This window comes from Diorhabda carinulata, chromosome 1 (genome assembly GCF_026250575.1).
Source record: "Diorhabda carinulata isolate Delta chromosome 1, icDioCari1.1, whole genome shotgun sequence".
Classification (NCBI taxonomy): Eukaryota; Metazoa; Arthropoda; class Insecta; order Coleoptera; family Chrysomelidae; genus Diorhabda; species Diorhabda carinulata.
The window spans coordinates 33,756,275-33,778,369 of record NC_079460.1 but is presented as its reverse complement, the minus strand read 5'-3'; the positions used below and the strand labels follow the sequence as shown (position 1 = coordinate 33,778,369).

Below are 22,095 nucleotides of genomic sequence, written 5' to 3'. Positions count from 1 at the left end.
ATTGTTAACTAATTTTTATTAAACGTTCCTATTATTCTAACAAGCGTTTCCTTTCTTTTTTATCCTTTATAAAGGACCGATCCTGGCTCCGGGCGAAAATTGGGGGAAATCTCACCTACTTCCCCCCGGCGCCAAATTTGGTACATGAGACCTAAAAAAAACGTCGCTGTCAGGATTATCATGGAAAATCGCCCCTTCCCCCCCCCCGTAGTTAAATTTGGGTCATGAGACCGCACAGAGCGGCCGCCTACCCAGGATCAGCCCTGTATATATAATTATATATACGCGTTCTGGTAAAAAAAATTAGCACAACACCACTGGCGTCAAAGATATGTGTACTTAAAAAAACTTGTAATTTTTTACATATGCATTTTTTTATTATTCTAATACTAAATAACTGACATTTTTTTCTTACAAAAAAATACTAGTAGTAACCTTATATGGCATAATTATTATTTAGAATTATCAAGTGGTGACTGACAGTCAGGTTTTGTACATTCTGACCATGGATTCCAAGTATATTTGAACAATTTTGGATCTGCATTATCTATATCTGTTTCTTCTTCAAGTTGACTTATCAGACTAGTTCTATAATTAACTAGTGCTCGTTTCATCTGTCTTACTACACTTGGGAAAAATTTAGCCAAATCATTTTCCTCGCAAGGGTCACTTGGAATGTCATATAAGCAATATGATCCACCTAAAAAGTGATAGAATTGCATTTTTGTTGTGATTTAGTGTCAATCTGTCATGCGGTGACGATGTTTTCATATTCCAACTAAAAGTTAGCAATAATTGTATGTCTAGTATTAGTATTATGGAAATACGAGTCCCCAGAAAAAAAAGAAAGTAAGAAGGTGAGGAAAATTTGAATTACAGAATACTAGATATTAATAAGGGGGAAAATATATATAGATGTAATTGTAATTTATTATATATATACTAACCTACAGGATCACATGGATTCTTTTTCGACTTGCAAGTTATTGTAGCTGCCGATCTGAGATTTTCGTATTCTTCGGGACTCAATGGACTATAGTTTATTTTATTAGCAATTATTCCTGCAGGACTGTTTATTACTGCTTCTAAGTTATAGATTTGCTCTTCGGTATTAACCAGTACATCTACTCCATAGTACGCACCCAATGTTTCATTTTGAATGCCACCTAAACCATAAATTTAATGGAATATTTTATTTTTTTAAAGAGACTCAAATAACTACGGACAAAGAGGAACTGTTGAGAATTGCTAAGATCTGAATCTAAATAATCACAAAACTACATTCCTTTAAGCTCACCACTTCATATGGACTATTGAATGCTGCTTCACAAAAGAGCTAAACTCAATTAGATAAAAATAAAACCAAATCATAACAAATCTAATACTCGATGGATCAATATTTTTTGATTATAAACAGAATAATTAAATCAGAGCTTTGGCATTAAATCATACCTACACACAAAATAACCAAACTTACGAACTACTGTGAAGAGCGAAATTACTCCTATTAGCAAGAAGTGAAATGTGACCCTGACGCAATTACGAAACGTTTGAATAACATGGTCTATTACAGATACGAGGCGTAGATGTATCTGAAGCAAACCTAGGCAGAAGACGTAGCTGGAATGGAGTCAGAACAGATTGAAAGTCGAGATCGATCAGCCCCTAACCAGATGTACAAATCACACTAACTGAGGTTAAGTCTCAGTGGTAACAAATAGAAAACAGTTGATCTATCAGACAAGTGAGACAATCGTTATGGACCCTGAATTAAATCGCCCAGTTATCTCCTATAGATCCAGTAATAATGCGTATTAAAATCGTCATCGCGTCTTTTTATACATATTTTAAATGAAATATCTTGATACAGCTCGGAAGTATCAAGTTAGACATAATTGTTTGTAATAAAATTTCAGAATCCTCACCTACTACTAGTTTCCAATTATAAAATCTAAGCGCAGCATTTCTCGTCTTTTCATCAATATTCAACAGAATGTCGTTTCGTGGAGATGGCAGATCATAAACCTTGAAAAACGTATAATTATAAGTAATCTTTTTGAGATCATCACAGATTCGGTATTATTCCTAACATTTATTTCCCTTACATTTAATTGGTATTAATCTACATATTTAGGAGATTATCTAATAATACATGTAATTGGTAGTTAAACTGAATAATTGTACATGATAAACAGATCGATTTCAAAATTGTAAGCTGACTAATACTTTTAAATCAAAGCCGGAAATTAGAAGAAATTATATTTATTCGCCATTACTACAAGATATATATATATATATATATATATATATATATATATATATATATATATATATATATATATATATATATATATATATATATATATATATTGTATTTATATCTTATAGTGTCAGTCCTGTTACTCGATAGCTACACCTCGTATTGTCTCGAATGAAATAGAACAAATTACTATATTGGAAAGTGAAGGAGTTTTTAAACATGTTAAATCCAAAAATACCATTTGTTGTGCGCGTCGTATATTACTTTTCTTTAAAAAAAATATCATTAATTTCCTTATTGCCACCATCAACATGAAAAATGTGAACTGAACTGAATAGAGATGAATCATAGTTCTATTTCCTAGGCGACATTTTGTTTTCAAAGTCATCATAAGCGGTTTTCATAGTACAGTCTTGCATCGTATCTACAGTATTTATTAAATAATAAGATAAATATAAGTGAAAATAGCAGAATTCAAAAACTACCTACAAAACATTGCTGAGAACATCTATGAAAAGTGGATTATATTATATATATTTATCTGGAAAAATACATTCAAGTAATTATGGACGGTATTTAACAAATTTTTAAATAACGGTTTCCAATGTCCAGTTTGTTTATTAAATGATCATACAAAAAGAAACCCTTGATTTCCGACGTATCCTATACTATGGTTGTAAAGCAACGTTCAACAAGCTCTTTGAGACCTTTTGGATTCAAATTTTTCCCATGCAATACTTCCACCTCGACATTTATAGGTAAATCAACTGGAATGATTCCGAACACTAACCCTTCATAATTCCACCAAACATAAAACAAGACTTTTCCATGTTCGGGTTGTTTGTATAAATGCGTCTAATAAAACAATAATCTTTCGGCAGAGCATGGAACTGCTTACACACCTCTACTCGACGTTTGGTAGTAATTTGCTCTCACATTTATGGTTTTTCCACCTGGACTGTTGAAGGCACAGCTTCGAATTTTTTAGAGGCAGGTTCTGAAGCTTCCTTACATTACATGTACTTCATATCTAACTCTCGTTGCGGATAATAATTCCACTTCAGAGTCATTATAATACGGAAATCCACTATAGGCACTACACTGACACACAAGTCTTTCCTGCAATCACTCGATTATTAATATCGCCTTACTTAACACTTTTCGCAGGAATCTGGTAACACCGCTGTATTTCAATAATCGAATTTTGCAATTAAAATGCCATAATAACCCCACACATATTCTGCTGTATAGATTGGACGGAATACACAACTACATACGTCACTCCGGGTACTCGCGCATATGAACAAGTAGCTGGATATTACATTACCTTCTCCAGATGTATCACAATATTATTTCAGAGCGGCATATTCATATTTCAGCCAGTTTGGTTGTTATAACGTTTCGTATCTTTTCATTTGAGCCCCCCTCATATTATTATCTCACGAGTCAATATTTTGTTAATACTTCTTATAAATGATAGTTAATCACATTTTCATCTTAAATTCCATTCTTGGTGTATCTGAACATCAAGTATAGCTCATTCGTCTCTTTATAATGAAGACGAAGTCAAAATTATATATTGTGGACCTACCAGCATGTAAAATAATAGTTTGGTACTTCTTAATTTAAGGGGCAATTATTATTAAAATATGGACGATAAATCAATGCAAATAATTAATGATACGAATATTATTATCGAAAGCTGAACAACACACAAAAAGTTGTTTATTTTTATTTACCAAACTAGACCATTGATCAATTCCATCAAGTTCTGGATCCAAAATACCAATGTCTCCTCCAGCCGCCGAAAACAAAGTGGGAAGCCAATCGGTAACATGTATTAAATCAGTAGATACCCTTGCCGATTGTACCAATAGGGGACTATAAATAAATCCAACACTCCGGATCCCACCTTCGAATAAAGTATTTTTCACGCCTCTTAGAGGAGCGTTACTTCCCCAATTTCTAAATTGTGGTGCAACTGTAGGAGCCCCATTGTCACTAATGAATACTATGACAGTATTTGTTAACATCTTTTTGTTATCTAAAGCTTCAACTATTGCTCCAATACTGTCGTCCAGTTTTGAGACCATCGCTAAAATTGAAAACATTTGTTAAAATTAACAAAAATACTAGTTGAGTTGAAGAAACTGTTCCATTATTTATTTCAGAAAAGAGTTTTTCATAAAAATTCTACATGATCCGAAATCTGATATTCGGGCATCAATTTTTTTCATTATTTATTGATAGAAATGGAGGTGTGTAATTTTCTAAGAATAACCTATAATTGAACAATCTATCTAGACTTGTAGTAATACCTACTTTGCACAAAAGAATTATTTGATTTAAAATATAGGCCTATAATCAGGATTGGTTTTTTGCGATTTCTCTGAAACCTAGCTGAACCTTGATCTTATTAGCATGGTCATCGCTGGCTACAAAAACAACCATACTTATACCTATGCAATGCAATGCAATTTTTAATGGAACTTCATAGAAAAAATCGTCCAACCCACATTCTCTCACACACGCCTAGTTCTAACCGGCCCTTTTATGAATAAATCTCTCAAAGAACGATGCATCCATCACTTCATCTCATTCGATAAGGTCATCACTCTCCTTTGCTACTTGCTATCCATTTTACTACTACGTATTCAGTGGAAGTATCAGTCCTTAAAGAGTAATCCTCTTGCCGATGCTGTCCCTACTTAAGATGCGGCTGATCTTCATAAATTGACAAGCTCTCTAATAAGTGGTCCCTCTTCTTTCTTTGTTCTTTTTTTTTCTATCCTCAGCTCAAACCACATCCTAGAGAGCAACAAATTCCAGACCATGTTTCTTCTATAATCTTATGATGAAAAGAAAACATAAAATACTTAGAAATATAGTCCAATGAAACATAATCATATGATGAGAAAAAACTGAACATTGCCACAAAGATACGTTGGAAAGAATACACTTAAAACGGTAAAATTGAATAAATATAACATTACTCACTCTATCTTTGAATTGAACTTCATATAATTGGTGTAGATATAACTAATTCTATAATTCTTTTTTGCTTGTAAAGTATGCGATATTATTACCGTATCAACAATTCAACTAAATGACTGATATAGTCAACTAGAAAAAGATCTATTCCTAGAACAAACCTGCGTAAGTTCTCCTATTTGAATCAACAATATAAGTGAACTTATTAATAGTTTCTTGAGGAGCTTCTAAAAGTTTCCCATCGTTACCAGCATGAACTGCTAAATGGGACAACATAATAAAAAACGGCTTAGTACTGTCTTGTTCCGTGATAGTTTTGACTGTAAAATCCGTAAAGAGGTCCGTAGCATATTTGCCACTTTCTTCGTATGCTAATTTTCCATCGTTCCGCAAATCAAATCCAGTGTATTCTTTATCGCCAAACTAAAATTGGTTGAAACAATATATTTATACAGTGTTAGTTATAAGAATCTTTACCTACTTTTACCATATATAGAGCCCCTCAGGGAGGGTCAACTCCTCTTCTTCATTAATTTACAGGGTGATTTGTGAAATTCAGCATAAATTTGCATAGTATTTACACAGCTCATTTGATTTTTTGAATTTTTTCATGATGCAGTACACTACTATCAAGCATTCATCTGTTACTAGCTAAACTTGTTATTTAATTATTAGTTAAGTAATTTTCAAACTACAAAGCTGTCGCACTTTTATTCCATTTTCAGAACAATAAAACAACCATAATTACATATCACATAATAAGGTAATTATTCAAACAAATTTTGTAAATTTCCAATATTTCAACTAAAATTAGTACCTACAACATAATCTAATGTATATGTATAAATTCAACTACATCTTCACTGTCACTAAGGGCAGAATCAATTGATTTTCAATTTTGAAAGTCAAACCTCATGTATATGTTAATGCGTGTTGATTGTAAATAATTTTACATCATATAATGATACATTGTATCAACTGTACTAAATAAAAATAAGGTGCAGCTCTGAAAAGTTTTAAAATCAAGATTGGCGTTAATCGTTCAACTATTTTCATATTTTATACACATTGTCATGGTCAATTCATGGTCAATTTCACAAATCATCCTATAAATAAATGAAGAAGAGGAGTTGAAACTTTTTAGTAGCCACATGGTATCCTCCCTAAAGGAATCTACATATGGTATGGTATGAAATGTTCCTCATGAGTCAAGTAGGTAATATCAATAATTGTAATTTATATTCTTCATTAGACACTTAGAATACTTTTTTTATCAAGTATCCTAATTAACAGAATAATAATAAGGTTTGGCCTAACAAGAAGAAGCTTGAATGAACTGAAAATAGAACTCATAATACTAAATTATTTTTTATTTGATAGAACATACTTTCCAAGTTGTTAAATAGTCGTAGTAACTGGTATAGCTATTATAGAATCCAAAATGATGATCAAATCCTCTGAATTGTGGGGTATCATTCCATTTCGAATACCCCAAGTGCCATTTTCCGACCAGATAAGTCGAGTACCCTAATTCCTAAAACCGTTACGTTATTAAAATATTTCATATCCTTTTATGCTCAATATATAAAAATGAACATTCAGTTTTTTTCTTGCCTTGAAATATTCAGGTAACAACTTTCCGTCAGGTAAAGATCTTTTATCAGCAGGCAAAAAAGAAGTTCCTTGTAAACCTAGAATAAAATAAATAATAGTTGAGGTTAAAGCACCAATATAAATTTCTTTAATTTCTTATTTCTTAGACCTTTTAATATGTTTATGCTTCTAAATGTTCTTGATTTTAGGTCTCTTCTGTTATAAAATTAGTTTTTTTTTATAATTTTTGAAAGATTGATTGATCAAAATATATTTTGATAAAAACTGAAGTCGAAAGGTGAATTTTTTAACAATCTTTAAAAAATTATTAGAAAAAGAAATTTTAAAACAGAAGAGGTGCGTGTAATATATCAAAATAACATAATGTCCATCGACCTTTTTGTCAATATCGACATGTCCTCTATGGCTCGCAATTCTAAGGAAAGAGGATTAATATACTGAGCGGTATCGATGTTATTGCAACTCATCAGAGCCGTGTAACATTGTTTTGTGTCTAAGCCGAACTGATGACACCACCAACTAGCACTGCTATTGGATTTTCGTAGTTAAGCACTCTCCAGTAGATGATCTCTGGCGCCATACTTCGAATTAAAGATATCGATATCAACAAATGGATGGACATTACTTTCTTCAGAGAAGGTGTAATGCCATTTTCGTTACGATATTGGTCAAGAAAGTATATAGTTGTTTTACCTTCGAGGAAGGGCAGAGGTTTTTGACTTATTAGAATTCGGAACAATATCAGAGGTGAAATGTGGTAATTATATTTTGATAAATGGATAACAGAAAAGAACTAAGTGAGACAAAAAGTAAGAAACTCTAACAATAGAGGATTGATCGATAAAAAGATGTTCGACACGTTTGGATTATTATCACTATCCACTATTACGTCCATTACCTTTGCTGATCTGGAATAACTTGGGCTCTCCAAAGGATAAGGGGTTTGTGGTTTTTCCCTCTTATTATTGGAAAACTTAGTATTCTCAGATCTTCACAGTGACAAAATAAATTTTTTTGGCCAAGGATTTATATAAAATTCATTAATGAGGATAATGCGAAATGTCTTCTATTTTGAATGAACTAAAACCGTATTAAAAAGGATAATTCCAGAAGTAAGTTATACAAAGGAATAAGGATAAGAATAATAATAAGCTTATCATCTAAATTCCCATAATACGAGGATGTATTCATATCTAGTTAGATCAGTTCCATGCATAAACAAAACGAACAATAACTTATTAGAAGTGTCAGTGTAAAGTTTGACGTCAAAAAAGTAAACCAGAGTTACGCAATAAATTAAAACAAAAAAGATGTCCACCGAAATTGTGGCAATCGAAAAATTGGAGTATCGGGTCATCATCAAGTACCTGTATTTAAAAGGGTTACGAGGTAAGCAGATTTACGAAGATTTGCTTAATACCCTTGGTGATCAATGTCCTTCATATGCGACCGTGAAAAATTGGACTGCAAGCTTCAAAAGAGGTAAATTTTTCATTGAAGAGGATGACCGCTCGGGAAGGCCAGTTTCTGTGTCAGTCCCCGAAAATATCGATGCAGTTCATGACATGATTTTATCAGACCGTCGAATTGGGCTAAAACGGATATCTGAGGCATTAAATATTTCATACGAACGCGTTCATCATATAGTTCATGTCAATTTGGACATGAAAAAAATTGCTACAAAATGGATCCCCAAATGTTTGAATGTTAACCAAAAGCGTGCAAGGGTAGAAGCATCGCGTTCGATCTGTGCTCGATTTGAGAACGATATAGACTTCTTAAGCCGAAATGTTACTACAGATGAGACTTGAGTACATTTCTACGATCCAAAAACAAAGCAACAATCGATGGAATGGTGACACTCTGGTTCTCCAAGACCTAAGAAGTTTCGTGTCAAAAAATCAGCTGGAAAAGTTCTTGCTTCAGTTTTTTGGGATTGCCATGAAGTAATCATGATTGATTTTTTGGATAAGGATACAACAATAACTGGAGTTTACTATTCGACATTACTGACCACTCTACGGGAAAAAATTAAAGAGAAAAGACGCGGAAAGCTATACAAAGGTGTTGTGTTTTAGCAGGACAACGCCCCTGCACACAAATCTTATGTTGCCATGCAAAAAATTCGTCATTCCGACTATCATCTCTTCCCTCAACTGAAAAAAAGTTTAAAAGGTAAATTTTCTTCCAAAGAGGTAATAAAAGCTGTGGTGGTCTGGTTTGAAGAGCAAGAAGAAACATTTTTTTTAAAGTTCTAGAGACGTTGCAGATCCGCTGTAATAAATGTATCCAATTAAGAGTTGAATATGTTTAGTAATAAAATATTTTGACATCAAAATAAAGGACAGAGGTGGAAGGTAAACAATAACTTAATCGCTTTCCATAATTTCAACCTTTGTTTGAATTAGCGTTATTTCAAAATTCAGTAAAGTTCATTGCACTCTTGTGAGTCTAAAAAGTACATACTACTACATCACTTTTTTTCATTTATTCACTTATTTATCACAATTTCTATAATACTTATTTTGTTTTAATCAAATTATTGAAGTCTTTAAAAATCCTAATTTGACTTTTTCACATATCACCATATTCTCATCTAATCAAAACATAAATTTGTTGGTTTTCAGATAAGAGATCAATTTCCACTTCCAATAATCTCTAACAATAATCTACTGGAATGAAAAATTTATTGTTGAAATTTATTTTTTATTATATTTTTGACATGATAGACACGAGTGGAGGAAACACTAAATGATACATAACTTTGGATTTGAAAAATAAAAATGCTCTATTTGAAATAACAATCTAAATATGTATAAGAATAAGATCAGACATAATATATTAAGGTGTCCCTAGACTTTCAAGCACTTTATATACAGCAAGCTGTGTTAAACTAAGTCAAATGTCATTGAAAAGTTGAAACAACGAATTGTGCTTAATAAAAAGACATTCAAACGGGAAAATTAAGACATAGAGTATACTTACCTAAACGCATAGGATATTTTCCTGTTAGAAGTGCTGTTCTTGTTGGCGTACTAGTAGAATGAACATAATGACTATTCAAAATAATTCCATTATAAGCTAATGCATCAATGTTTGGTGTAGGGATCTGATCACTTCCATGAAAACCAACGTCATTCCATCCCTATGAAAATTAAATATTTTCAACTTTTCAAATAAACATTTAAGTAGTTTGAGTTTTCAGAAACTTATGAAGTAAAAAGACATTCAAAAAGAAAGTGCAAAATTATTGGAGAAATATTTCATTTGGAGTGACAACTAGTCTATTTCAGAAAGGTATATAGCAATAAAAAGGAGAATTCCATCCAGTTCGGCTCAATTTCGGTGTCGGCCATAGGTGTAGGTCTTGAAATATTGTTACTAGGTAGTAGATTATACAGATACGTTTTGCGTTTAACAGGTACCGTATAACCTTCTATTAGTGCCTCTGCCTAATTCCAGCCCTATTTCAGATTCGGCTTAACCATGCGCCGTAAGGGCAATGGTGCCTTACCCAAAATTTTTAGACCTTTGTAAGTATATATGTTTAGTTTAACGAATCAGTATTTGCTGTTAAGCCGTAAATAGTAAACAGTATTATAAGATTAGTAATAAAATAGCGACATTTATACCAACAAAAAGATGTTCCAATAATTCTCCACTATCGGTGAATGAAAAACTTATTATTTTAAATGTACACGATTACATAAAATACGATAATTTAATGTACAAGAAACTGTCGACCGATGTTCCCGAATGACTGGAGTTGGAAAGTCCACCGTTTTTAAATTATTACGGGAGAGAAAGATAGCAGGTCAAGTGGAACCTCCCATGAAAAGTCCTTGATGAAGACACCAAAAGTGTAATTCGAAGAAAAGTTCACTCTTTTTTTGATTGAAGAAATACCCACCCGAGATAAGATTTTAATAGAACTGGGCCAGGATGGCAGTATTCAGTTGATAACTAAAAAACTTTTATGGACCACTTTTAGAACTATGGATTTTGCATGGGAAAAGCATAACCGTAAAGCACTTTTACTGAAAAGCGATTAAATTGTTTGCTGGCGACAAAAATAATCAAAAAGTATAAAGCAGTACAGAACAGAGCAGAAGAAAATCTTTTATCTTGATGAGAAATGGATTTATGAAGGTTATACAGTACCAAAAATGGGACAAGACAAAAATATAACCAGTGCTCGCCAAGCTTTCATGGAAGGCTTGTCAACGCATATTAAGGTGCCTTCAGGTAAAGGGAAAAGACTAATAATCGTCCATATTGGAAGCGAAGAGGGATTTTTAAAAGAAGGTTTGCTAACCTTTCAGTCGTGCCATACGGAAGATTACTCCGAGGACATGGATTAGGATGTTTTTGTAAACTATTTTGGTAAAATGATGAAATATCTTCCGTCTGATTCAGTAGTAGTTATGGATAACGCAAGTTATCATTCTCGACGCATAGAGAAGACTCCAACTTCATCTTGGAGAAAACAAAAAATTATTGATTGGTTAATCACCATAAGTATTGAATTTGAAGATAATTTGATAAAAAAGAACTATTAGCTACAGCAAATTTACACAAACATCGTTTTATGAAATAAGCCGTGGAAGATTAAGCAGAAAAACATAGTGTAACTGTGCTCCGCACACCGCCATATCATTACGAACTAAATCCTATAGAACTTATATGGGCGCAAGTGAAAGGATTTGTAGCAAGACACAACACGACATTCAAAATGAAAGACGTTAAGCTTCTGTTTGATCAAGCCATTAAGGAGGTGACACCAGAGAACTGGCGAAAAGCAGTCCAGCATGTCATTAAAGAAGAGGACAAAATGTGGGATCTTGACTACTTGATCGATCAGACCGTCGACCCGTTCATTATAACGTCAAAAGGAGATAACAGTTCCTCAGATGACGAAGAATATTATGATTTTTTATAATTTAATTTCTGTATAATATATTTTTTGTATAATGTTCAATAAAAAATAAGTGTACCTAATACTATGTACATAATACCTAATTTTCATTCTGTTAAAATAAAATTCTTTCCTTTTTTACGAGTATCTCACCAGCACGCCTTTGGCACACTATTTTCAGTGTTTGTGAATGGATAACAATAGGCTAAACCCATTTATTGACCCCAACCCGGGTGGTACTACCTGCACTTGATAAAAAGAAAAAATTTTACAATGAAATCAATGCCAAACTATGAAAGTGGCTTAAATATTCGTTGGGTCACTCTGTGGTCCCTTTGCATACCTAATGAGATTTTATTGCTCTATATCTTTTTGAAATAAACTAGAATCATACATAAAAATTATGCAGCTCAGAGATTCTGTTGTTTTCTTTTTGACGCGGGATCATGCAAAAGCATGTTTCATGTAATTACTTTAAACTTTGAGGACTAAAAACAAGAGACAAGTGATCATTACAATTAATGTGTAAATAAAGATCTGAGCCCAGCATATTAACATACATAATAATGAATATATATTATGATTAAGCAAAAATTGAGCCATTTAAGCAATATTTATACATATTTATGTTTTGAATTATTTGAATAATGAATTGTTTCTTCTTAAATTGAAACTTAAATTCAACACCCAAAGACATTAGTTATTAAGTACTTCTATGAAAATAGTGCAAACTTCAATTGTAAATTCTACGCTTTCATTCCATAAATGAGTTTCCTGTTTGAATTTTTTTCTTGACCATAAATTACAGTAAGCCACATTTCAAGTGTCACCTCGCCATCTCGAATCGATAAAATCAAAGATTTTAGTCTTCAGGTGAAATTAAATAAAATTTGAGCGAATCTGAATGAGAACTGCAAAGTAAAAAGCAACGACCTAGGAATCAAAAACTTTATACTCTAAAAACATTACAAAAACTCATGGAATTTCATATTTGTAACGGAAATACATTAATACCTGATACATAATTATGTTTATTCAAAACTACTGTCATTGTTAAGATATAGGAATTCAATACAATTTTCAGTAAGTTATTCTGTAGTTTAAACCTTTTTATTGAACACCATACAGATTCGTTTACTTGATTACAATTTTTGCCTAAAAATTTATTGTGGGTAAACGTATCTGTATATCGAGGACTAGGCAAAAGGAGTATTATCTTTTTAGTTCGCAGAATTCTAATTGCAACACAAATGGCAATTACGTGTTGCGAATATAAACAGAAAAAGAAATTTTGTATTCCATTAGCGCAAAGTTCAAGTATTGTACCGACTGATCTGGAAATAGACGATTAAAAACCGAGCATTATATCATCTTAGTGGACTTGTGTTACCATAAGTAAAAAAATCTTTTCCAACCAACTCATCTTTTAATCTTCAATAAATCGGTTGAGTGTACTTGTTACTGTATGTGATGGTCGAATTTTAGTACAATATAATTTTCTGAAATAGAAAATTATATTATACTCCCTTCTTGAGAACGAAAGATGTCTATTGTTTCAACAGTATTTTTGTTTTTGAGGTATAATGGTGTACTATTGTGATATATAAACGGACTTTGATTAGATTTGAAGATATCAGACATTCGTTTGAAACTTTCTTGTGAAATATGGCATATCTGTTTGCTTGGAATAGAGAGGGTGTCGATTTTCATACATGAGAATTCCTACGCCTCAATTTAAACATGTCGCAACTTGTTAAGACTGATCTTCAATTCTATTAAGAGTACAATTGCTTTACTTTCTTTTAATCACTCTCTTTATTAAAGAGGCAGTACGTTTTTATAATAAATAGTATGGAGTGCGATAAATATGAAATTCGTGTATTGGAAACCAAAGTTTAATAAAGTAAGTAACCCTGGCAACAAGAAGAATATGTGAGATTGAAGGGCAAGACACGATTAATTAGCGAATGGCACAGGGTTGGCTTAATTATTAATAGTGGAGATTTGACGTTTGAACAACGTGTGCTCTCAGATCGTCTACCTGCGTGGGATATTAAGGTTATAAAAGAAGCAATAGAAAACCAACCTAGTTGAAGCACTTTAAGCCGATTATCGAGTTTTCGAATATACCATACATAGCCATTGAAAATCATTAGGAAATATCTATCGAGTTATCGAGAATAGTGCCACACCTATTAACCTGGAATCAAACAATACGTCGAGTATAGATCTATAAACAGCTCCTTGTTCTTCCGAAAGATGATTGTTTTATTAGACGCATTTCTACTTTAGATAGGATTTTTCTAAACATTCCGAAATTGGTGAATCAGTAGTTAGACAAAGAACATACTGCGAACTATACGCAGAAAAACATCGTAAAACTAGGTAGTATTGAACTCCTTCCATATCCAGCCTTTAGTTCGGACCTTACACCCTCAAACTACTAATGATTCAGATTCATAGCGATATTCTTCGTCGAAAATAATTTGAATCTAAAGGAGGTGTTGAAAATGCAATCCCGAAAAATTTTTCATTCACAGCACAACTCCTTAACCGAGTACTACTTCAACAAAGTACCACCAAATTTTAGAATGAGCATGATGAGCCTCCAATGAACACTTCAAGTAGACAAAATAAGTTCACTAGTTTTTATATAACCACATAAGTCAAATTTTCAGTTCCAAATCTACCATCGAATTTCGTTCTGTTTTCCGATCAAATTAGACCAAAAAATAAGACGTTTTTAGCAAAACGGTAAGTTTGATCACAAAAATATTTCAGACAAAAATTGTAGATCATAATATTATCTACAAAAAGCGTTTATTGATTTTTTCCTTGCGAGCCACTGTTTCTGAGATATAAGGATTCAAAAAATTGTTAAAGTTGCAATTGTCATAATATGCATGAGTACGCCACATATATACATCTCTAGAGTAATATATTTTTCTATCGGTCATTATAACTAACACTTAAAATATAAAATATACATAACTATAAGAATATCAGGTAAAATGTAACTTAGTCCATTAATTTATACGCCATTGTCACCTTGAAACAACATCTGTTCAATTGGCTTGTCTTGCTCGACCGTCAGCTGCTGCCCATTAACATCTTTTTTGGGTATATTAGAAAGTTCAATTATGGCTTGATTATCAGACTGGGGCTGGAAGTTGGTTAAGAATACATTAGAACCCGTTCAAACTTTACTCTCACCTGCGCCGGAAAAACTGCTTAGTACAATTTTTTGCAACTACAAACAGAGATGTAGTGCTAAATGTGGTTGCAAAGCAAAAAAATCGGACTGTTTTGTTCTCTGGCATGTACACCTTGTCAAGGCTGGTCGTGCTCTAATATTCAATCAACAACAGTGGAGGATCCGTTTGATTCCGACGAGGCGACATGCGATACATCGCTATTGACGCAATTTACATGCACTCAGAATGAAGATTAAAATGAAGAAGAAAAAGAACAAGAAGAATAATTTGAAAGTTACGACTCGGACGATTAAATTTCACTTTTTTTAGTTTAAATCGCTTTTATCTTTTCAATCTCTGCTAATTTCCATTATTAAACAAGAGTTCCAAATCAAACACGATCACAACAGACCCATGGCACAGGCCTACTGAGGAAACTACGTTAAAAAAAGGGCTAAGTACACTACCTCATAGGTAGTCATACTTTTTGAATCATATCAACAGTGGCTCGCAGGAAAAAAAACCTTGATTAAAATTTTTTCCGTACATGGGATTGATGGGGATCTTTAAAATTTATTTTGTTTTTAATTATATTTCAAACAACTCACTAATTTTCAGCTAGATGGGAATTTATGTAACTTCGAATGTCTAAATTGACCGGACTATAATAAGTCAGAAAATTTAGCAAAATCATATTTATTGGTGAGTAATTGTATGTTTTCATTAGAGCCGATGAAATTTTCTAAATAGGTAATATAACTCCACCAATAATCACTAACACTGTGTCAATCAATCATGAATATCAGCAACGATTCCTGAAATTCTAAACGTAACGTTGTTCAATTTTCAATATGAACAATGAGTGACATTTGATTCGGTATATAATTCAAGACTAATCTTTTTCCTAATTTGTTACCACTGGATAATTTTTATTTCTTATATTCTTTTATAGCTCATTTTTAATAATATATACACTAAAAGTTGACAACCAAAAAACGTTCAAATTTGTTTTTCTGAAGTGTACAATATAGTACATAAATTTATGCATACATTATTTAACATGATTTTAATAATTAATATACGAATACAAAAAAAATGGGATTTTTGATGACATTAAACAAAATATTTTATTATTCTTAATTTATCTGAGATGAAAAGTTATTCATCTCTACACATAATTATATAGTTTTTCTAACGTATACGGGAAATCCCCAATATTTTTATTTATAAGCTTAAATAAAAATATTTTGCTATTGGAAGGCCATGACCCGTCTGCATATCTAATATATTCTGTTACCGGAGCTATTTTTTTTTATTGTAATGAGAAGGCATTTAATTACGGTACATAAGATAATAAATAAACCGTAATTAGTACATTATGTATGTTCAATTATTTTTCATTAAAGAAGCAATAAATATAATACTTGAAATCAAGATCAACATGAACTACTTCTCCGAAAGGGTTATTTATTAGTTTATTTACGTCTTGAAAACAATCTGCATTGTTATCAAAATTAAGACCAGCTGAAACAATTTCAATTGTGATTCCACATCGAGGACGTCCAATCTATAAACATTACATTCTAGCCTTTTTTAATTCTGTAGTTTCTACTTGAAAAAGGTAGTTTTATGTTAGCATTTTAGCATGGGAATCACTAACTAGTATTCTAATTTAATATGGCTAATTGTGCTTGTAGTATCAGTGTAAATGTGTAAATTTGAGTTTAACTTTAATAACAATGATGAGAAAATAACAGTGGACAGTGGACATCTCAAAAATGTTACACTATACCTTACACACGATATTCATCCTTTCATAACAATAAATAACATATGTTGAAAATTGGATATTGAGGTTTCGAGATGTACACAATTGAGATTAAATACTTGATAAGAATAGCGGGAATAACCAAGTTGAACGAATTTTAGAAACAAAAATATAAGAAAGATAATAAAACAAGAGTCATAATAAATAGAAATACAAAGAAAACAGTCAAATTGTTATGGAGCAATTTACAGAATGGAAACATACAGATTTACAAGAAAAGTTACGAAAGCAGAAAAGACATAGACCGTACATAGATCAGATAAAGGAAAAAAGGAATAGAAAAGGTACGACCCCAGATGAATAAAAAAATAAGAAGAAATTTTGGGTTTAAATTTTGCCTGTATTTCCAAGAATTGTGCAAATTTTTGAAAAGCACTAAAATATGAGCAGGATTCCGATGTATATACATAGTATTTCCCTCTTCTGTATTTCAAAATCAGGCAATTGGTTAATCTCTGTTAATCTCAGTTTCCAAAATTAATTAACACGAATTGAGATGTATTATCCAAAAAACGAATTAATATACATTGCAAATCATTTTAGAGATTTGTGATGATTGTCAAATTAAAGCATAAATATCTAGTTTGAATTTATATTTTACATTCACGTATAAAGCATTTCCCGACTCATCACTCTGACATTGAACAAGTTTCATTAATAAAGCCTTTGAAGAAAGAAGTGACTGTAATGCAGTTTTTCTTGACGTTAGTTAGGCTTTTGACAAGGTCTAGCCTAGAAGATTACAATATAAGCTGAACAAAAAGTTACCAGGAGCTTTGCACAACACCCTATAATCTACTTGACCGAAAAACATTTCTATATAAGATACGGAAACGAACAAAATAAATTGTATATAGAATATTAATATATAAAATTGAAAAATGGACTAAAAAGTGGCATTTCACAATCAATGTAACAAAATCAAAGCACATAACATTTACAAACTTTCGTGGACAATCACCTCAAGCGAATTCCTATGGAGAACTCATATATGGTCTAAATGGAAACAACTAGGTTTGATATTCCAAAAACATCATTGGCTTATGGGCCGTAAGTCAAAACTATCAATAAATAAATAAATTACGAGTATACAAATCATCGAAAGGTGCTACGTGTGTTATGCGATGCCCGGTGGTTTTGTTACAAATCTGAGAGTGCCCACGGTAAGTGAGGGAATCGTTGAATATAGTGAAATATATATTCAGATATTGGAAAATCATCCAAATACATTTACACTAAATAAACTTATTTAATAATAATGAACAAACTAAAGTCGTTTAAAACGCAAAACTCCAGTAGACTTACTATTATTATATATCATAAAACATAAAAGTTTTTGTAAATATTTTACTACTGTAACTGGCTTAATTTTTGTTATAAATGGATAGTGTAATTATATTTATATTTCTAAATGTTCTTGATTTCAGGTCTATTCTGTTTCAAAATTAGTTATTTTAATAATTTTTAAAACATTAACATTTGATATTTCGACTAATTTTAATCTTTATGAAAATATGATATTGACAACTTTGAGCATTTGTAAGCACAAAGGAAAAATTAATTTTTCTTATCAGAACAAAATTGATCTATTGATCAATATAAATACGCAAAATGTCAGTTCAGTATCAACTTGAATTTTTATCTTTCTTTCCAAAAATTATTGAAAAAAAAACTAATTTTGAAAAAGAAGAGACGTAAAATCAAGAACATTTAGAAACATAAACATATTAAAAGGTCTAAGAAATAAGAAATTAAAGATATATATATATATATATATATATATATATATATATATATATATATATATATATACATGTTGTACACGGTCAAGGAAAATAAAAACCGCAGTATTCATTTCAATTATTAATTTCTAATAAGAAGACTTAGATATCAAACTTACGAGGTCATCAGCTACAATAACTATCACATTTGGTTGTTCCGCCGAAGACACTGAATCAGTAAAGATATAACAAAGAAGTAACGTAAATAAGTTTATAAGAACCATCACTTTGTGAGCAATTTTCTTAACTTCTCACCTGAGAATTCGTTTATTATAATGTTTGCGTAAAATCCATCCGTATATTTATATATATTTTATACAGGGTAGCCAGGTAGAGTGTTAACAGAAGGTTGCGCGTAATTTACAATTATTGTTGATTTTAGTTAACCCTACAAACTTTCCATTTATTACAAGGATATGTCTGATATTGGATTCGTTATATAAAGGAGATTATTCTACAGTACACAATAGGCAAATACTTTTTCCCAAAAATTATTCTATTCTTCTCAATATCCTCAATTTAGAAATTACCAATGTGTAAAAATTATTTTTCGAACAAGTTATACGGGAATATAGTTTGAAAAGTAAGATTACATAAAACTACCTTTAATAACTTCGGAACAGTTTCTGCTTTTTTAAATAACCCGAAGTTGTTATTGGAAAACGGTTTAGGCAAATTGCGGCTACCAAAAATGAGAAAACCATTATTGTCAATATTCAGAACTGTTCGTTAAAATAACTCAGCATTCGATGTAAGAGAGAAAAATACGACAAATTTCTCTATTATGATTAAACAAGTACTACCATTTTGTATATGAAGTTAAATATTATACTATAACATCTATTAACATTCACCTTCTTCAACTTCTTATGAATCTGAAAATCAGTTTTTTAATTAAAAATTGTTATCCTTATTCTCTAGAAATCACATATAAAAACATATAATTCAGAAAAATATTCTATAATCAATTATCACAATGCTACTGAACTGATTTATTTCCATAATATTTGTTAATTTGTCATAGCAATCCTGAACCAATAATACTAAATCATGCAAGTAATTGGGCTATGTTAGAAAGGTAGAGGGGTAACTCTTTCTATAAGAAGTCCCAATGAATAGTGATGTTAACGATAAAATCAATGAGGTGAATATTTATTTCATAATTCATCCTTAATAATCAGAAAAGCATTGTATCAAATCACCTTGCTGGTAAGATTTAAGTGTCTAATATATAAAAAAATAATAAAAAACCCATCCTCAACCAAGATAAATCGCACAATCATAAAGTGTGAAGCCTTGCTAGTAAAGTCTTAACGTCTGATATATAGGTCAAAGAAAACCAAATATTACTGGGAATTACCCAATGATAATGGAATGTCTTCTCATCGTAGCTCTAAAATTTTGAGGTCTGAGATGTTCTGGAAATTATCACTCTATTGTAAAATCAAGTATTCATGAAACGCTTTATTTTGAACTCCATTAAATAAATTCCTTATATATCTGCCTTACAATTCTTGTAACATGTCTTTGTTGTTCTTGACAGTGCTTTTAATAAGAAAAATACACTGTTAGTAGTATTCAAATCAGCGTAACATTTCAAATGTGGCTACTATTTTATTTGATTTGAAGATAATAAATCAATATTAAATAATCCCTGTATCAAATTTCTTCTAAAGATTTATGTTAACAATGAACAAAAGTATTAACTCATTCATTATAAAGTCAGTGGAGTAGTGACACGCATCATCATGGTCAGGTACAATTATCATATTTAATTGACTGTGAAGTTCGTTGGATTAAAACAACAATTTATAAACTAAGAATAAAGGAGATTATACTGGACTGAAATTAATATGTGTATACTCAGATATGGAAAAAATGAGTAACAAACTATTAATGAGAAATTTGGCTCATATCCGTATACATATACAGTAATGAATACAAAGTCTATTGAATGGAAATACGGTTATATTACCTGACAGAGTTTGACTATTGAGAATCAAAATTATATTCTATTGTATGACAGAATGTTAAAAATGAAATTTGTATTAGTAGGGCTCATTGAAAAAGTTGAAAATTGTATGCTAAACTGACAATGAAGGTTTTCAATAATTCTGTTAATTTTCGCTTATTCGAGACATCTTTACACCCCTTGGCCCTAAATTGGGGACTCACTAATTTGCATTCGAAGCAAGGCGAGTTTGGTAAATGAAATGAATGTGAGTTCTTACCGGAATAATGATTATAATTATAGAAATATGCGGATAATTGGAAAATTATTGAAATAATATATGAATGAAAACATAAATCAAAATTTTATGCGAGAAAAAATAAATAGGAACAAATCAGAATTTACTCTTCACAATACCTTCAACTTTATTTTTGAATTTCAGATGATTTTTTGGCATGTTATCAGTTTCTCACACTAGTTTTTCCATTTTATTTCAAAATTACTGATGAGTGAAAGAAATATGGAAGGTAACGGGGTGGTGGACTGAGTAAAGAAATTTTTGATTGATTAAGTGAAAAAGTTATAAAAATATTGAGGGCAATAAACTTCGTAAAGTGAATAAAAAAACTAACTTTTATAGTATACACTCTCAGCTTTTCTCCCATGAGATAATCCTTCCTACCTCTACCCTCCATAGTATGTCGATAAGCAACACAAAAGGCATACCATTTCTCCTTAGAAGATCCCATGAAGGTTACCAATAGATATGGGTCCTAGGAACGTTTTGCTAAAAAATAAGCTATCACCTTCCATACTGGCAACCAAACCTATTGAGTAGGCAATCATCCATTCCATCAGCAAACGTAATCCTAGCGGACAAGTTAACCTTTCGAGATACCTTTCTGTCGGCCAATCATACAAATCCCTTTATTATTTCCCACAATCCTCGCACATGTTATTTTCATAATTCTATATCATAAACTTTATTCCTCCAGCTCTAATCCTCATTATTACGCTTTGTTTCAGCACTCGCATGCGAAAACAGCCCCAAACAAACATCACAACCCAACCCTTGCAAAGGAAAATATTCATATATCAGGGCCCTACCAAATAAAACTGATTTCCATCAATTGTCCTACTAAAACAAATCCGACAATATTCGCTTTGTGAGTCCCCTTTGAATTTTTAACTGTTTTAGAAATCACACGTTCCTTTTCAGCTCTTAACAGAAAGCACACGCTTAATTTTTTAATCTTTAAACTTACCAAACGTACATAGACATGTCTAAAACGATACCGTTTCTTACCATGCCTAGAAAGTTTTAAGTCAGTACAGTGTCTTAGTCCTTATTAAGATAAAATAATGAGTAGAAAAAGAAGAATTCCAATCGACCCAAACCAAAGAAAAAACTCGTAAGCATGGCGTAAGCATCACCAGCCTTCTCTCCACGCACGATGCTGTTTAGAAGAGTAACAGAAAATCATTAGGAACTAAATAATGGAATGAACCACGTGATTCTAATTATAACTTTGCACTCGTGTAGGCAGAAATGTCAAGTAAA

At 31.6% G+C, this 22,095-nt stretch overlaps 1 protein-coding gene across 3 annotated transcripts; it reads right to left on the bottom strand.

Annotated features, from left to right (window-relative positions):
* Window positions 1-355: 355 nt before the first annotated feature.
* On the bottom strand, window positions 356-21,990 carry LOC130897754 (arylsulfatase J-like). 3 transcript variants are annotated; one of them, XM_057806649.1, is made up of 9 exons: window positions 21,841-21,990; window positions 9,851-10,010; window positions 6,866-6,942; window positions 6,639-6,785; window positions 5,413-5,674; window positions 4,000-4,355; window positions 1,926-2,025; window positions 948-1,166; window positions 356-700 (listed from the first exon to the last, which is right to left on the bottom strand). In XM_057806649.1, the coding sequence occupies exons 1-9, from the start codon at window positions 21,841-21,843 to the stop codon at window positions 453-455; spliced, it is 1,572 nt and encodes a 523-aa protein (XP_057662632.1). In that variant the 5' UTR covers window positions 21,844-21,990; the 3' UTR covers window positions 356-452. The 3 variants fall into 3 exon arrangements, with proteins under 3 accessions (XP_057662632.1, XP_057662639.1, XP_057662623.1); XM_057806656.1 differs by having other exon boundaries at window positions 21,800-21,910; XM_057806640.1 differs by lacking the exon at window positions 21,841-21,990 and adding an exon at window positions 18,703-18,866.
* Between the last annotated feature and the right edge of the window lie 105 nt (window positions 21,991-22,095).

Coding starts and splice junctions, on each gene's coding strand:
- LOC130897754 (XM_057806640.1), bottom strand. CDS start 18,807: ATGGTTCTTATAAACTTATTTACGTTACTTCTTTGTTATATCTTTACT. Junction 6,943..9,850: donor AAAATATCCTATGCGTTTAG/GTAAGTATACTC, acceptor ATTTTATTCTAG/GTTTACAAGGAACTTCTTTT. Junction 6,786..6,865: donor TGTTACCTGAATATTTCAAG/GCAAGAAAAAAA, acceptor TAACGGTTTTAG/GAATTAGGGTACTCGACTTA.